Genomic DNA, 15,349 nt, shown 5'->3' with positions numbered 1-15,349 from the left:
AGGAATACAGACCTTAAGATGACAGGCTGAGAGCTATGAGGCTCTTTAGCCTGGAAAAGCGCAGGCTCAGGGGTAATCTGATGGCCACCTGTAAGTTTATCAGGGGTGACTACCAGGATCTGGGGGAACATTTGTTCACCAGAGCGACCCAAGGGATGATGAGGTTGAACGGTTATAAACTACTGCAAGACCGTTTCAGGCTGGACATAAGGAAGAATTTCTTTACTGTCCGAGCTCCCAAGGTCTGGAATAGCCTGCCTTTGGAGGTGGTTCAAGCACCTACATTGAACACCTTCAAGAAAAAATTGAATGCTTATCTTGCTGGGATCCTATGACCCCAGCTGACTTCCTGCCTTCGGGCGGGGGGCTGGACTCGATGATCTTCTGAGGTCCCTTCCAGCCCTAATGTCTAGGAAATCTAGGAAATCTATGAATTTTTGAAAAATGCCACCATTATAGACATAGGATGCTTTCAGACATAAAAAAAAAAAATGCCAATGATTTAAACTTTGCATGCTTCCACACCAAGCCTAGCTTCTACTCAGAAGAGAATTTGTATTAGTTGGACCCAGCTTGCCCAACATTTGTATAAGTCAGGAACTTCAGTGGGGTTTTTTTGCCACTTCTATTTAATAGCTGATTGAATCAGCTACTAGATAAGAGCACCAAAAAACACCGTTAAGTGCCGAAGCTATACAGACACTGAAGAGCCAGGTCAAAGTCATGAGCTGCTTCTACCAGTAAAGTACATTTTTTGTTTTTTTTAAAACATCTGTAAGCAGCCATAGTGATTTAAATGACCAATTTTAAGTATGATTTCAATCAGCAAACAGGACATCTCAATTTAAATAATTAATTTGAATAAATTACACTTAAACATTGTAATTATCATATAGAAAAGTTAATTCTTATTGGTTAGAAATCAGTAACGCAGGCTGAAAAATAGGACCTTTATGATAAATGGCACTTTTTTGCTAACCAAGGGAACATAGTCATTCTATGCTTTCTTATTTAAGCCTGGTGTCAGCAACCTAGGGCCTGCAAAGAGGTCTGATGAGTTTGAGCCAGCTTGGAGCATCAATGTCATGGAGCTGCACCATGCTGCCCATCTTCTCTGCATCTGCAGCATCTGAGCTTCCCTTCCTGCAGAGGGGTTGGAAATCTGGCAGCTGGCTGCTAACAGTGGGGGGAATGGGTAAAAGACTTTTGGTCTGCAGTAACAGCTGGATCACAAGCCCCTGCCCATACAGGCAAAAGGATGCTGACTTCTCAGTTAAGTAATTCTAGAACTCACCACTTCCTCTGATTCTTAGTTTCTCATTTTTAATGTTTAGAAAATAGTATATGATGAATGTCTCTTTTACTAGTGTTTTATTATTATTCTTCACTTTTTATATGTGATTCTTTTATTTGGATTGATACAACCCCAAATGGGAGCATCATTCAGATTTTATACCATCTTGAAGAGGATAGTAGGGGAGTAAGAAGTATACTATAGACAACAGTCAGGATAAGTCAGAATACAGACTGTTCCAAGCAAATAGCATGAGCAGTAGCAGGCAGCTGAGCAAGGACAAAATATATAAGTGTGTCTACACAAATACCAGAAGGCTAAAAAATAAGATGGGTAAACTTATTAAATAAATGTTATAGATTTCATAGACATTAGGGCTGGAAGGGACCTTGGAAGATCATCGAGTCCAGCCTCCTGCCCCAGGGGCAGGAAGTCAGCTGGGGTCACAGGATCCCAGCAAGATAAACATCCAGTTGACTCTTGAAGGATTCCAGAGTAGGTGCTTGCACCACCTCTGGTGGCAGTCTGTTCCAGGTCTTGGGGGCTCAGACAGTAAAGAAATGCTTCCTTATGTCCAGCCTGAAATGGTTTTGGAGAAGTCTGTGACTGCTTGACCTTGTCATCCAATGGGGCGCTCTGATGAACAGGCGTTCCCCCAGATCCTGATGTACACCCCATATATACTTATAGGCAGCCACCAGGTCCCCCCTGAGCCTGTGCTTTTCCAGGCTGAAGAGTCCCATGGCTCTAAGCTTCTCATCATAAGGCCTATTTTCCTGCCCTCTGATCATGCACGTGGCTCTCCTCTGGACTTTCTCAAGCTTCTCCACATCCTTTTTAAATTGTGGAGCCTAGAATTGGATACAGTACTCCAGCTGGAACCTCACCAAGGCCGAGTACAGTGGGAGGATGACATCCTGGGATTTGCTGGAGAAGCATCTATGGATGTAAGCCAGAGTTTTGCTCACTTTGCCAGCTGCAACATCACATTGGTGGCTCATATTCATCTTGTGATCAATCATGACCCCCAAGTCCCTTTCAGCAGTGGTGCTAGCAAGTGTAGCACTTCTGAGCCTTTAAGTATGCTGCAGGTTTTAATTCCCAAGGCAGAGACCTTGCGTTTTTTAGAGTTGAAGGCCATCAGGTTTTTGCTGCCCATTTTCTGAGCCTGTCAAGGTCAGCCTGGATCACCATCCTATCCTTGGGTGTGGATGCTTTACCCCAAAGTTTGGTGTCATCAGCGAACTTGGCCAGTCCGCTCCTGAAACCAATGTCCATATCATTAATGAAGATGTTGAAAAGGATAGGCCCAAGGACAGAGCCTTGGGGGACCCCACTGGTCACAGCGCACCACAATGATTGACTTCCATCAACTACCACTCTCTGGGTCCAACCTCGAAGGTAATTCCCCAACCAATGGACTGAGATGTAGCTGAGGCCGCAGTTGGCCTGTTTTTCTATAAGACGATTGTGGGATACCAGATCGAAAGCTTTTTACAGTTGAGATATATGATGTCAGTCTCTTCTCCCTTGTCCAGGTGATATGTCACCTGATCATAGACGGAGATGAGATTGCAACAAACCCATGCTGGCTATCCCTCAAGAAGTTGCCTTCAGCCAGTTTGTCAAGAATGGTTTCTTGGATGATTTTCTCCATGATCTTCTGAGGGATGGAGGTCAGGCTGATGGGCCTGTAGTTCCCCGGATCTACTTTCCTCCCTTTCTTGAAGATAAGCACCACACTGGCCTTCTTCCAATCCTTGGGTACTTTGCCTGAGCGCCATGAGTTCTCGAAGATCCATGCCATTGGCCGAGTTATGATGCTTGCCAGCTCCTTAAGTACCCTGGGGTGTAAGTTGTCTGGGCCAGCTGACTTGAAGGTGTCCAACCACTCAAGGTGTTCCTTCACATGGTTAACATTGATGTGGGGTAATAGCTCTCCCTTGTCCTGGCCATCCCATACTATACTAGGCAGGCCATCCCTTGGGGCTGGTGAAAACTGATGCAAAATACCTGTTGAGCAGGTTGGCTTTTTCCTGAGTGTCGGTTGTCAGTTGACCCATTTGGTTTAGCAGGGGTCCAATGTTACCCTTGGTTTTCCTACGGCTCCCCACATATCTAAAAAAGGACTTTTTATTATCCTTGATACATGTAGCCAGTTGAAGTTCAGCCACAGGCTTGGCTTTCCTGGTTCACTCCCTACAGGTCTGGACCAGTGCAGAGTACTCTTCCTTTGGGGTGGATCCAGCCTTCCAACCATTATAGGCCTTTATTTTTAGATGCAGGAAGTCCACTATTTCCCTGCAGAGCCAAGGGGGATGTTGTGCCCTTTCGCTGACTTCCCTCTGAGACAGGATAGACATTACTCGAGTTTCCAGGATTGCTCCCTTGAGGAGCTACCACTCTTCCTGAACACCGCTCCCCTTCAGGTCATGGTCCCTTAGGGCCTTGCCAACAAGCCTCCTGAGCTTGTCAAAGTCAGCTTTCCTGAAGTCAAGGACTGAAATAAGAGGCCTCGTATTAAATGGTGACTTTGACAAAATAGACTTGGTACAGGATGATTATCAAGGGGATACTGGTCTAACAGACTACAAACTGGGTGCATCTATATGCAGAGATGTTTACTGAGGAGTTGCCTAACTATCTATGCAGTAAAATATTGTCATCTACATGTGTGGTGTTATTAGGATGGAGTAAACTAATGAAGTCCACCATAGGATAGTATTGCTAAACACAACTACTATCTTACACTGGAGTTATTTACTTCACTGCAATGCCTATGTATTCACTGACCCAGTTGGCTGGGGCACAAGAGTGCTTCGCTGCAGGGGATGCATGCTAGGTAGCTCTGCACAGAAGAATGTCCATGCCCCAGCCAGCCTCTCTACAGCACATTGAGCTGGGTCAGAACAGCCCCAGGCTAGCAGGTTGATCTCCAAGCCCCCCTGCCAGCTGGGGCTGCTCTGCCTTGGCCCAATGTGCCATGGGCCCAGATGCACACACAAACATTGCACCTGGGAGCAATAAACTCCATTGCGACCTATGCCAGAGTTTATTCAGTCATCTTAATAGCACATATAGATGTACCCACTATATAGGAATGACTGAGTAGGATGGGGTGGGCAATTATTTTGGACAGAGGGCTGCTTACCCAGTTTTGGCAGGCTGTCAAGGGCTGCATGGGTAGCCCTGCCCCTTAACAGGTGCCTCGCCCCCTGGTCACCAACTTGGGACCAATGTCCCAGTGTCTTGGGACCAATGTCCCAGGGCCAGCACTGGTGGGGCCCAAAGCAGGGTACAGGCTGGTAGGGGTCCATGAAGCTGGGCTGAGCTGCACCAGCAGGGAGAGGGGGGAGCTGGCCCAGCTCCACAGAGCCCCTGCCAGCTGGGACCCTGTGCTCCTGCCACCCTGCTGTAGGCCCCACCAGCACTGGCCCTGGGAAACTGGTACAGGACCCGTGCTCCCACTGGTTCCCTCACCTGCTCACTCCCAGTGCCCCCCAGCCCTGTGGTACAGGTGGGGGGCAGTGCACTGCCCCAACCCCTGCTTGCCAGCAGGGAAGAAGCTGGTGCTGAGTGTGGGGAAAAGTGGCCCCTCACCCACCCCATGGCCAGTGCTCCTTGCTGCAGGCACTCACAGTCCATGTGGGGCTGTCTGAAGAAGGCACAGGCAGTCCCAGGCAGGCTGCGAGTGGCTGCAGCTTGGGGCACTGGCCACACGGTGAGTGAGGGGCCGCTCTTCCTTGCGCTCAGCACCAGCTTATAACCCGCCCTGCTGCCAGCCTGGCAGTGGGGCCAGGTTACAAGGTAGTGCTGAGCATGGTGGGGGGCACGGGGGAAAGCAGCCCCTCCCTGTCCCATGCCTGGTGCCCTATGCTGCAGCTGCTTGTAGTCGGCATGGGGCTGCCTGTACCTGCTCCAGACAGCCCCACATGTGCTGTGAGCACCTGCAGCAGGGAGCGCCAGCCATGGGGCAGGCAAGGGGCCACTTTTCTCCGTGCAGAGAAGGAGCCCAGGGAAAAGCTGAGTGTGGGAGGAAAAACAGCCTCTCCCCCACCCCATGGCCAGTGCTCCCTGCTGCAGCCACTCGCAGCCTGCACAAAGCTGTGCAGAGCAGGCACAGGCAGTCCCAGGCAGACTGTGAGCAGCTGCAGCAGCTGAGTGTGGGGTGGGGTGGGGGAGGAGCCACTTCCCCCTGCACTCCTTCCCTGCCCAGGGTCCCCCTACTCTTCTCCTCCCCGCCCCCCCCACACACACACTTACCTGTGGTTCCAGCGTGGGTCAGCCATGTACTCCCAGGCCAGAAGCCCTGGCTGGGGTTTCTGGCTGGTGGGGGACAGGGCTGGGTAGCTTGTTATTGGACTTCCCCTAGGTCCTACTGCCCTTGATTCCTGTCATTTTTAACAGGAACCAAGGGCAGAGAAATATTAATTTTGTACATTTTTTAGGGGCCCTGTGAGCCAGATAGGATGGCCTTGTGGGCCGGATCCAGGCCGCGGGTCATATTTTGCCCACCTCTGGAGTAGGATGTGCTGGTGGAAGAGTGGACCTGCATGTTAACAATAGATAGTAACAGCATAGCATCTTGATCTGAGGTGGATTATTTCAGCCCTCTGTTCAGGGTCAGACTGATTGCTACATTTGGGATCAGGAAGGAATTTTACCCTTCCTGATCAGCTTTGTACAGATTGGTACAGCTTGCCACAGGTTGTAGGGCTTGGTATTGCAGCATATTGAGCTTGGTACAGGTTGTGGGACTTTTTTGCCTTTACCTATAGCCTGGGGTCCCTTGAATCTTTCACATGAATTTTGACAACCCTTGCAGCAACAGGATACTGACCACCGTTTTCCCTCTGATTCTCCTGCAGCAGGCTAGGGGTGTGCTCCAGGGTGGATTTTGTAGTTTTAGTAATAGGTTAGACAAGATTTATTCCAAATGCATGGGGTGGCTTGGATAGGGATGATCCTACCTTGAGCAGGGAGCTGTACTGGATAATGTCCAGAGGTCCCTTCCAGATTGATGTTTCTATGATTCTAGGCCTAAAAATAGATGTTGCTGAATTAAATAGATCAGTTCTGCCACAACGTGGATTCCATTGATAGTGTGGGATAAGGGGCAATGTGATCTTAGGAGGTGGTTTGGGGTAAATAGAGAAAGCCCCACTTTCCTTCTATCCCAAAGGCACTCCCAGAGATCCAAGAAGAGGGTCTGAGAGACTAGGGATCTCTAGGGATGGGTCTAGCTATGCAGGGAAACCCTTATTTTTTCCTTTACCCAGATGGTACCTGGAGTTTCCAGGGGCAAGCCTGGATAAGCAAGTTCCATCATGGAGGCACAGGGCACCAGAGATTCTCTGGGGCTCATGCCTCTCTACTCTCCTATCACAGAGCTAATAGACAACAACTGCCACTATAAAGTGGCAGAGACTATTACTACTTTTCATCATGCCACTGATTTTCCTCCTACATGGCATAACAAAGGGTAGGGACATCTTTTTGCTCACCTTTTGTGGTGCCATAAAAAAAAAAATATGTTGGCACACTTGAGGTGTCAAGTGACATGTTTTCCACCCTATGAGTGCCTGTAGACATGCGGGGGTGCTGCTCCAACGCACTGTAATTACAACATGTCAGAGCAAACTTGATTAATCAAGTCTGCTAGAGCATGCTAATTAGTGTGCTGCAGCAGCCTCGGCATCTTGTGTATTCAGCCTCCCTGCACTTCAAAATGGCAGTGAGGGCACTTTAACTAAAGCTCATTGAATGAGATTTAGTTAAAGTGGTGCCACCATCATTTTGAAGCTCGGGTCCCAGTGGACTCTTGGAGTCTCTCTAATTAAAGTGCCCCCGGCCTTCGACCTCCATGGGTAAAGATGTGCTATGATTCTAAACAAGAGGACTTAATGGAGTGAGAGAAAAATCAATGAGACATGGCAGGAAAGACTAGCAGGGCCACCTGAGAAGGGCTGGCTAGAGTGGAGCTTCTCCTGAGCCAGAGGAAGGTGTGAATTTTTACAAGGGGTCTTCATACCCGTCTTAGAAATATAGTTAACTATAGTATTTTAATAAAGATTTTAAATTTTTGCCCACAAATTTTCATAGTGGTTCTATAAGTTAGGAATTTAAAATTATATAAGCAGATATCATATAAAAGAAGGGTCAGAAGATAATTAAAGAGACCATCTTCTCTGTCCATTCTTCTGCTGAGCCAGGATCATGTATACCCAGAGTGTTCCTGACAGATGTTTGTCTAACCAGGTCTTGAAAATCTCCATGTAAGGGAATTCCACAACTTTCCTACATAGCCTGTTTCAGTGTTTAAAAATGCTTATATTTAGATAGATCTTTCTACTATTTAACCAAAACCTTCTTTGATGCAATTTTAGCTAGGTACTTCTTGCCTGCAAGGGATACAACAAAAAAAGTATTAAAAAAATACTATTTGTGGAAAATTACCTAGTTAAGATGCTTCACTTTGATTCTGGAAAGAGTTGACAGGAACCTCAAGTAAAATCCAAGGCTTCAGACTGGGGCCCAAGACTTCCTAAGAATGGTTTAATTTGGGTCTAGCGTGTATTTATTTAAGCAAAAGGGACTCACTAGTTTATGAACTATTTACTCAGGTTTTTCCATAATTCCACATAACTTTACACTTATGATTCTCTCTTTAAGACTATAAGATTATTAAACCTTCTATGCACAATATTTGGTCATATGCACAATCTGAGAAAGAAGCACAAGTGCACACTCTTAAAGAAAGAAAACTGATACCAGGTCTTAAGGAAAGGCAAAGGAGAAAATAAGCATAGTGCATACTTCAAGAGGAAAGGACTTTTGAGGCCTTTTCCAAAAGGTGCTAGCTATGTTCACTCTGGGAGAGTTTTGTGACCCAGAGAGCTAATCTTAATTCTTGATGCTCCTAATCTACAAATATTAACCCTAAAAAAATTATCATTGCACCATTAACAAAACAATCTTGAAAGAGTTTAGGGTAGTTTAAAGCCCCAGAAACCTAAAGTAGATGTTAATCTGAACTGTTTGTTATGAATAGTGTGTGGTTATTCTGAAAAAAATTGTCAAAAATCTTTGGTTTCTTTAGTGTCTTGGTCATAAACCCCTGCTGTAATTATGGTTGTGAATAAACATAATAATTAAAATGTTTCAGATGCCTTTGCCATATTTCAAATGGCAGCTGTACACACCTAACAAGCCTTCTGAAATGTTTCAGGAGTAGATGATACATTGCAAAATATTAACTCGTTAAATAAGTACTATTTTGGAGTGTTTAACTTTTGCTTATATATACATAGAAACAGCACATGGTAGTTGTGCAGGTCAACACCTAGAGCCAGAGCCAGATCTAGAACCACAGCAAGAGCCAAGCTTACCCCCTGCCCTCCCTGCTAGATCCCTGGTGGCCCCACCAGAGCTGGAGCTGGACCCTCCATCCCCAATCCCCACTACTCCTCCCCCCAAGGCAAAGAGCAGATCTGTAGAAGATTCGGATGCCCCTGCTTCCCCCCTCCACTCAGTTTTTCTCTCCTCTCCAGCTCTCAGATTTTCCCTCCCCTCTGCTTCCAGTTTCTGGGAAGGCAGAGTGGAGAGGAAACCAAGAGATCTGCTACAGGCTGCTCTACCCTGGCTAGTATTAGAGGGGATGGCAGAATTGTGAAATATTCCAGGCAGGAATGGCACAGAGGCATGTGCCTGCCCCCCTTGGCTGAATGTTTTCCTTTCTGAAGTGTTGCCATGCATGTTTCACTTGGAAATGTTTCAGTTGTTACTGCCTCCACCCTATAAGATTTTTTGAAACTAAAACTTAATTTTTCTTCCAAGCTAAACATTGAAAGACAAATCTTGGAATCATTAAAGTCAAAATTCCAGATGAAATCAAACAGGTAAGAACTTCATGGCATTGCTCTAAATATTCATTTCAAGAACAAGGAAAAACTGCTTGTAAATCTTGCAGCTGAATGTTTGCATACATTTGCATAGATACTTACTTTGGCATTCTATATATGGAGGGGCATGTTGCCATATTCCATTATTACACTGGAATATAACACGCCCAAGTTTTATATAGCCAGGTCGACACGCATAAGTTGCTCGAGTACCATGTGGGTAAGAGTCCTTGTTCCATGTTTCTGTAAGTACTTCTTTTCTTCTTCTAGGAGGTGGGGTTTTACAGTCTAAAAATTAAATAAATATGAATAATTAACTATTAAAATACATAGTAAATGCCTTCAAAATTAAAGAAAGGAAAAGTAGTAAGAGCTAGGAAGAGAAGCTGGGGTCCAACATGTGCAGCTTCTTGATTTGAATTATCATAGAATCGATGAGTCGGAAGGGACCTAGACAGATCATCTAGTCCAACCCCCTGCCATGGGCAGGAATGAGCACTGGGGGTGGCAGGGGTCATGAGACCCCAGCCAGGTGCCTATCCAGTCTCCTCTTGAAGATTTCCAGGGAAGGTGAGAGCACCACCTCTCTGGGAATCCCATTCCAGGCTCTGGCCACCCTCACAGTGAAGTAGTTCTTCCTAATATCTAACCTAAACCTATCCTCCCTCAGCTTGTGGCCATTGTTCCTGGTGATTCCAAGGGGGGCCCTGGTGAACAGACTTTCCCTGAGTCCCTGCTGCTGGCCCCTGATAAAGTTGTAGGCAGCCACAAGATCTCCCCTCAGTCTCCTCTTGCGGAGACTGAAGAGATTCAGGTCCCTCAGCCTCTTCTCATAGGGCTGGCCACAGAGGCCCCCAACCATACGAGTGGCCCTCCTCTGGACCCTCTCCAGATTCCCCATGTTATAATATACTTCAGCTTTAAAATATCATGGCAGTTGAGTAAAGGAAACCGCACAATCTTTTGCTAACACTTAAGTACACAGACACTGGAAAAAGCTATCTTTGGGTATTGAGGTGTAAAAATTATACTAATATCAAAGGATAACAACTGTTATATCCGCATTGTTCTGTAGTGATACAAAACAAAATAGCGCCAATTTAAATCCTTCTTCATTCAAAGTCAAAGTTTAAATGATCAAGTTAATTTTGTATCACTATGTAACAAGTGGGAGTCCCAGGACCTGTCTAAACATAGGCCCACCCACTTGTCTTAGGGCCAGCCACTCGCTTCCTCATCTGCCATGCCTTGATGTTACTAATTATCCAACGTTAATCAGGTGGGAGGCTGCCCATTTATCTGCCCTGATGACAACAGCCTATGTATATGACCCTGATCTCCCCCTGTCATTTCCCATGCCTCGCAGATGCTTCCTCCAGGTAGCTAGCACTGGGACCTGAGCTCCAGAGTCTCATGTGGGACTCGTGGTCCCAGCGCCCTCACCCTGGGTTCTCTCTTTACACACACACTGAGCCCCAGGTCCTGTACACTGGACTCCAAGCCCGCACACCTCGGACCTCCAAGCCCACCTCTGGAATCAGGGCTCCAAACCCTCTCCCAAAGCCCTCCCTGAGCTATCCCCTTATCCCTGGCCCTGGGAGTTTCCTTAATAGCTCCCCAAGGCTCAGGGCCCTACCCTCCTGGAGCTTCATGCTGGCTCCTATATGCAGCCTCAGACATTCACCAAGAGTCTGGGCACTGCCACAGGTCCCTCCACTGATGTGGGGCCTGCCTCAGTACTCTTGATGATTCTGGGCTCCCCCTGCTCAATCTCACCCACCAGGGATGTGGGACTGGGGTTAGGAGGTACCCCAACATACCTCAAGGGTGGTAACTGGCCTGGCATTTCTGGGGGGACTGTCCTGCCACAGACAGTCCTGCCAGGTCACCCGTCCCTAGCAGGGTGCAGTGTTCTGTCATGCCTCTTTGCAGTTCTGGACTCAGCCCTTATAGAGCACAGCTGTGCCCTACTCCCAATCAGGCCACTCTGCCTAATTGGCATTGCAGGCAGCTGGAAGCTGCCTAGCTGCCTCTCAGTCCCCTGCTAGTAACACTCTGTGCTCTGTTACACACTACAAGTCTGAGTTAAAAGCGATGGGCACTTCTGCCCAGAATCTCCCTTTTAAAGCATCTAAAGTGCATTTTTGTACGACTTCAGTCAAAGAATATAAAAAGTGAGGACAGAGGTAACTCTATGTTTATCCTTATATTTTCTTTCCCATAACAACAACTCCCAATCTTCCCAGCACCAAATGTGCAAGATGGATAAATGTATTCCTGTACTTCCATGAAACTAACTTCTGCAGTCACCATATCTCCATCACTGTTGATGTCATTTGTTTCCACCAGCCTAGTGACAACACAGTCAGCTGATCCCATTCTCCTAACCATCCTCTGATTGCAAACTGGAAAAAACCTGCAATACTTGGCTGGGGAGAACTGGCTAATGATCACTGATCCATGACCAGGAAGGGGTGGTATAGTTTCATTTCCCCAGCATGTGAGAAGCAGAAAACCCAGTTGGTCAGTTTTTATGCAAAAAATAAAGTTAATTTTAATTGCAAAATAAATTCTCATCATCTCTCAGTATTTTATATTTCACTAATATGAGTCCCTATAGTGTAAAGAACACAATCTGTAACAGTTATGCCAAACCAAATGGAAACATTACAAACCCACTCATTAAAACAAAATATACAGTTAAGTAAAATTACTGCTTTGTGTCCACCAGAGGGCACCCAGATGCTATCAAAAAACAGATGGTTGACACTTTCTAAGAGTGATGATCAAGACCCACTGAAACATATTTGTTCTTTAATACTTTTTTTTTTCAAATCACTGGGTTGATATACGGTTTAATAGTCTGGAATCATTACATGCCAATCAGAAGCTAAATTGAAAATATTCCTTGACTTGACTGTCTCATGAATATCTCTTACCTATCTTCCAATTGCCAAATTCTACATACTTTTCTTCTCACTTGAATTTGTCTGTGACAAATCTGTGGAGTTACATGAAACTACAAAGTGAGGGGGGCTTCATTTTTGTTTGTGTATTTATGATACAGCTCTGCTATGCATTTGCATTCTTGAACTTGGAAAAGATTCAAGAACAAGAACTCGAACTTGGAAAAGGCATGAATAGAATCTGGATATCACTGATATAGATATAGAGATCTTCCTTTAATTTATACATTTAATTACATGGTGAAAATTTTCTTTAATGCATATGAGCAATTCTTATTGATTGCGCATGCATATCTTAAAAGTAAATACACTTTTTGATTTGAGCTTCACTGCTTTATTTGTTGAGTTACACCCTTGACAATATTTTTTGTTGATAAATTAAAATAAATGTCTTGCAATCATTTCCAAAGTTATAAAAAAATTTTTTTTTTGTGCTTTAATGATTTAATTATGATTATATGAACTTTATGTAAGATTCCAGTGAAGTTTATATTCTCCTAGTATTTATATTCTCTTGGGCACCTCTTTAAATTGCTCATGCAGCTGGGGATAGGGAAGTGTTCCATATTCCCCGGGACTTGCATGAGTGCCTCTTTTAAATGGGCTTATAAAAAACTCAAGGAATGTATAAAAAAAGCATGTGGAAATTCAGCTTCACATCTGCTTCTTAAAGGTTGGGAGTTCCCCATGTCTGATATCAGGAAAAGGCTCCTCATAGTCATGGCACTCAGGAATTTTAGAGACCCGCCATTTGGGGAAAAGGCAGGGGTCAGTGCCATATTCCTTCCTCTCCTCCTGATCTCATAGCTTCTCCAGACCAGGATCACCCTGGTTTGGGGAAGGCATGGGGAGCAGGGCAGGGGGAGTGGCTGCAAGCTAAAATGCCTATGTATACTCCCTCTTCCAGAAAGATTTTTAGCAGTGGAAAATTTCTCATAGATTTCCACCACTAGAAACAAATTCCTGTTCATATCCTATATCACACTTAGAACTGCATCATATGTTCAAACCCCACATCAAGCACAATTATTGAAGAAAAAAAATACATATCATGCTTTGACTACAGGCAGTGCAAAACTCTAAGTCAGCATCCAGACGAGTGAGCTGTTGCGGCATCTGAAAGTAATTTGAGATGCTGCAAGAGGCAACCTGGGAACAAAAAAATGTTCTCCACACTGCATATTTGCAGTGTGGACTCTAATTTTGATACCAGGAAATCCTAATATTAAAAAAAAAACATGCTGAAAAAAGGTGACAGAGCACACTCCTGGAGTGTGCCCTGAAACCAGAGACTGGGTCCTCCAGAGAGATGCTTTAGCACGTAGTCAGTGTCTCTATGTCTGCCCCTTCCCCTGCTGCTCCAGCATGCTGCCTCAGTGTGGTGGGGCAAATAGGAGCAGGGCAAGGCTGCAGCAGGGTCTTGGACCCAGGCTATGTCCCAGTAAGTAGGGTTGGGGGGGTGGGGGAACTGCTTGGGAGGGGTGGGTCCCCTGTCCACCCTCCCCTGCATAGTGGATAGCCTCCCCTCCACCACTACCCCAGCACAGTGAACAGCCCCCTGTAGCAGCAGCAGCAGCAGCGGCAGCAGCAGCAGCAGCAGCCATTGGGGCATTCAGGGCCCGCTAGTGGCAGAGCCCCTACAGTGTGGCAAAGGCCTGGCTGCCTGGGACCCAGTGCTCCCTGTGCCACATGGAGCTAGCCCAGCCTAGGGATGTGTGCCTTCAGGCAGGACCAGGCCACTCCTGCTGTCACCCAGGGTCCCAGCACTGCACATGAGAGCCATGCGCTCTTCGGTCAGGCTGCGTCCTGCTTCCATGGAGCCAGTACAGCCCAATGGTACACAGGGCACTTGGAGGCAGGACCCAGCCCAGCCTGAGGGCACCCATCTCTTGTGTGTGGTGCTGGGAGCCTGGGTGACAGTAAGAGTGGCCTGGTCCTACCTGAAGGTGTATGCCCACTCCCGGCCCGGGCCAAGGCAGCTCTATTTGGCACAGGCAGTATGAGGTGGCTGGGGCCATGCCACCAGGGAGCTCTACCAGTACTGGGCCATAAGCACCCCAATAGCTGCTACTGCAGGGGGGATAGGGGGAGAGTCTGTGCACCTTCTGGGGGGGGAGTATCCCGAGCAGTTGCCTCCACCCTCACAATCCCCTCACACCCCAACACACAGTCCCCCCAACCCCACAACGTCCTCTCACCCCCAAAAACTCCCCAACAATCCACCCACAAACACCATACCGCCCAAACACCTACACAAACCCCCACAAACCTCACCCCCACAAACCCTATACCCATGCACAACCCACCCCAACACCCCACATTCCCCCCATAAATCTCATGCCCTGTGTGCCCAGTTGCCAGACAGGATGGGAATGGATCTGCTGGCAGGAGCCATGGCTGCTGGGGCAACTGTCACACTGAAGCCCTGCCCTGTGCCTACACCAGTGCTGGGACATACGTCCTTAGCCTAGGCGGGGCTCCAGGTCCTAGCAACCACTTAGGTGTGTGATGGGATGGGGGAAGGTTGTGGAGGTGGCAGCAGGAGTGTGTGTGAGAGGGGTCAGGGATGAGTGAGCACTCTGGGTAGGAAAGGCCACCAGAGCCGGGCTTAGAGCCCCCCTGCCTCCCTAAAGCAGGCTGTGCAGGGGGAGGCCGGTTTGGAAGGGAAAGTGCTTGCCCAGCTCTGTCCCTGAGCCCCAGTCAAGGACTTTCCAGGAGTGACACAGGGATCACTGGGGCCTGTAAATAGGTACAGGGAGCAGAACAGCAGTGGTTGGCACTGCTCGGAGTCACAAAGCAACAGGTGGAAGAGCTGCAGCTGGACTCATGTCCTGGTGTTGGTATGGAGCTGCTGCTAGGAGGGAGCTAGTGGGGGCAGGCAGAGGCTGTGGGTTAGGAATGAGTGGTACTGGCAGGGCTGTGGGTTCAGAGTGAGAAGCAGGGGCAGAAGCAGGGACAGGGCACTGGCACATCAGTGCTGCTCAGTGCCCCACATCCTGGTGAGCAAAAGGGGCAGGGGCAGCTCTGATTTTTCTATGATAAAACAACCAAAAGCAAACACCAAAGTATATAGGTATTTGGAATTTATTTTACTATGATGCAGGCACAGCTGGTGAAATGAGACCCGAGGGGCGGTGGAGGGTTTCACAGGAGTGAGAGGGGGTGGGGTTTGCAGCCAGCTGGGGGGG

The 15,349-nt window shown here is 47.2% G+C and overlaps 1 protein-coding gene across 1 annotated transcript in view; it reads right to left on the bottom strand.

The window, feature by feature from the left end:
• The window catches only part of CFH (complement factor H), a 104,693-nt gene that overhangs the window by 77,194 nt on the left and 12,150 nt on the right, over positions 1-15,349 (bottom strand). Inside the window, exon 2 of the mRNA XM_019528361.1 lies at positions 9,298-9,483. Within this exon, the coding sequence (XP_019383906.1) occupies positions 9,298-9,483 (186 nt within the window). The remainder of the gene's footprint in view (positions 1-9,297; positions 9,484-15,349) is intronic.

Source organism: Gavialis gangeticus, unplaced genomic scaffold (assembly GCF_001723915.1).
Source record: "Gavialis gangeticus isolate Ggan-Ray unplaced genomic scaffold, GavGan_comp1, whole genome shotgun sequence".
Lineage (NCBI taxonomy): Eukaryota > Metazoa > Chordata > Crocodylia > Gavialidae > Gavialis > Gavialis gangeticus.
Note: the sequence above shows the minus strand (reverse complement) of the source record. Positions and strands in the feature narration are given on the sequence as shown.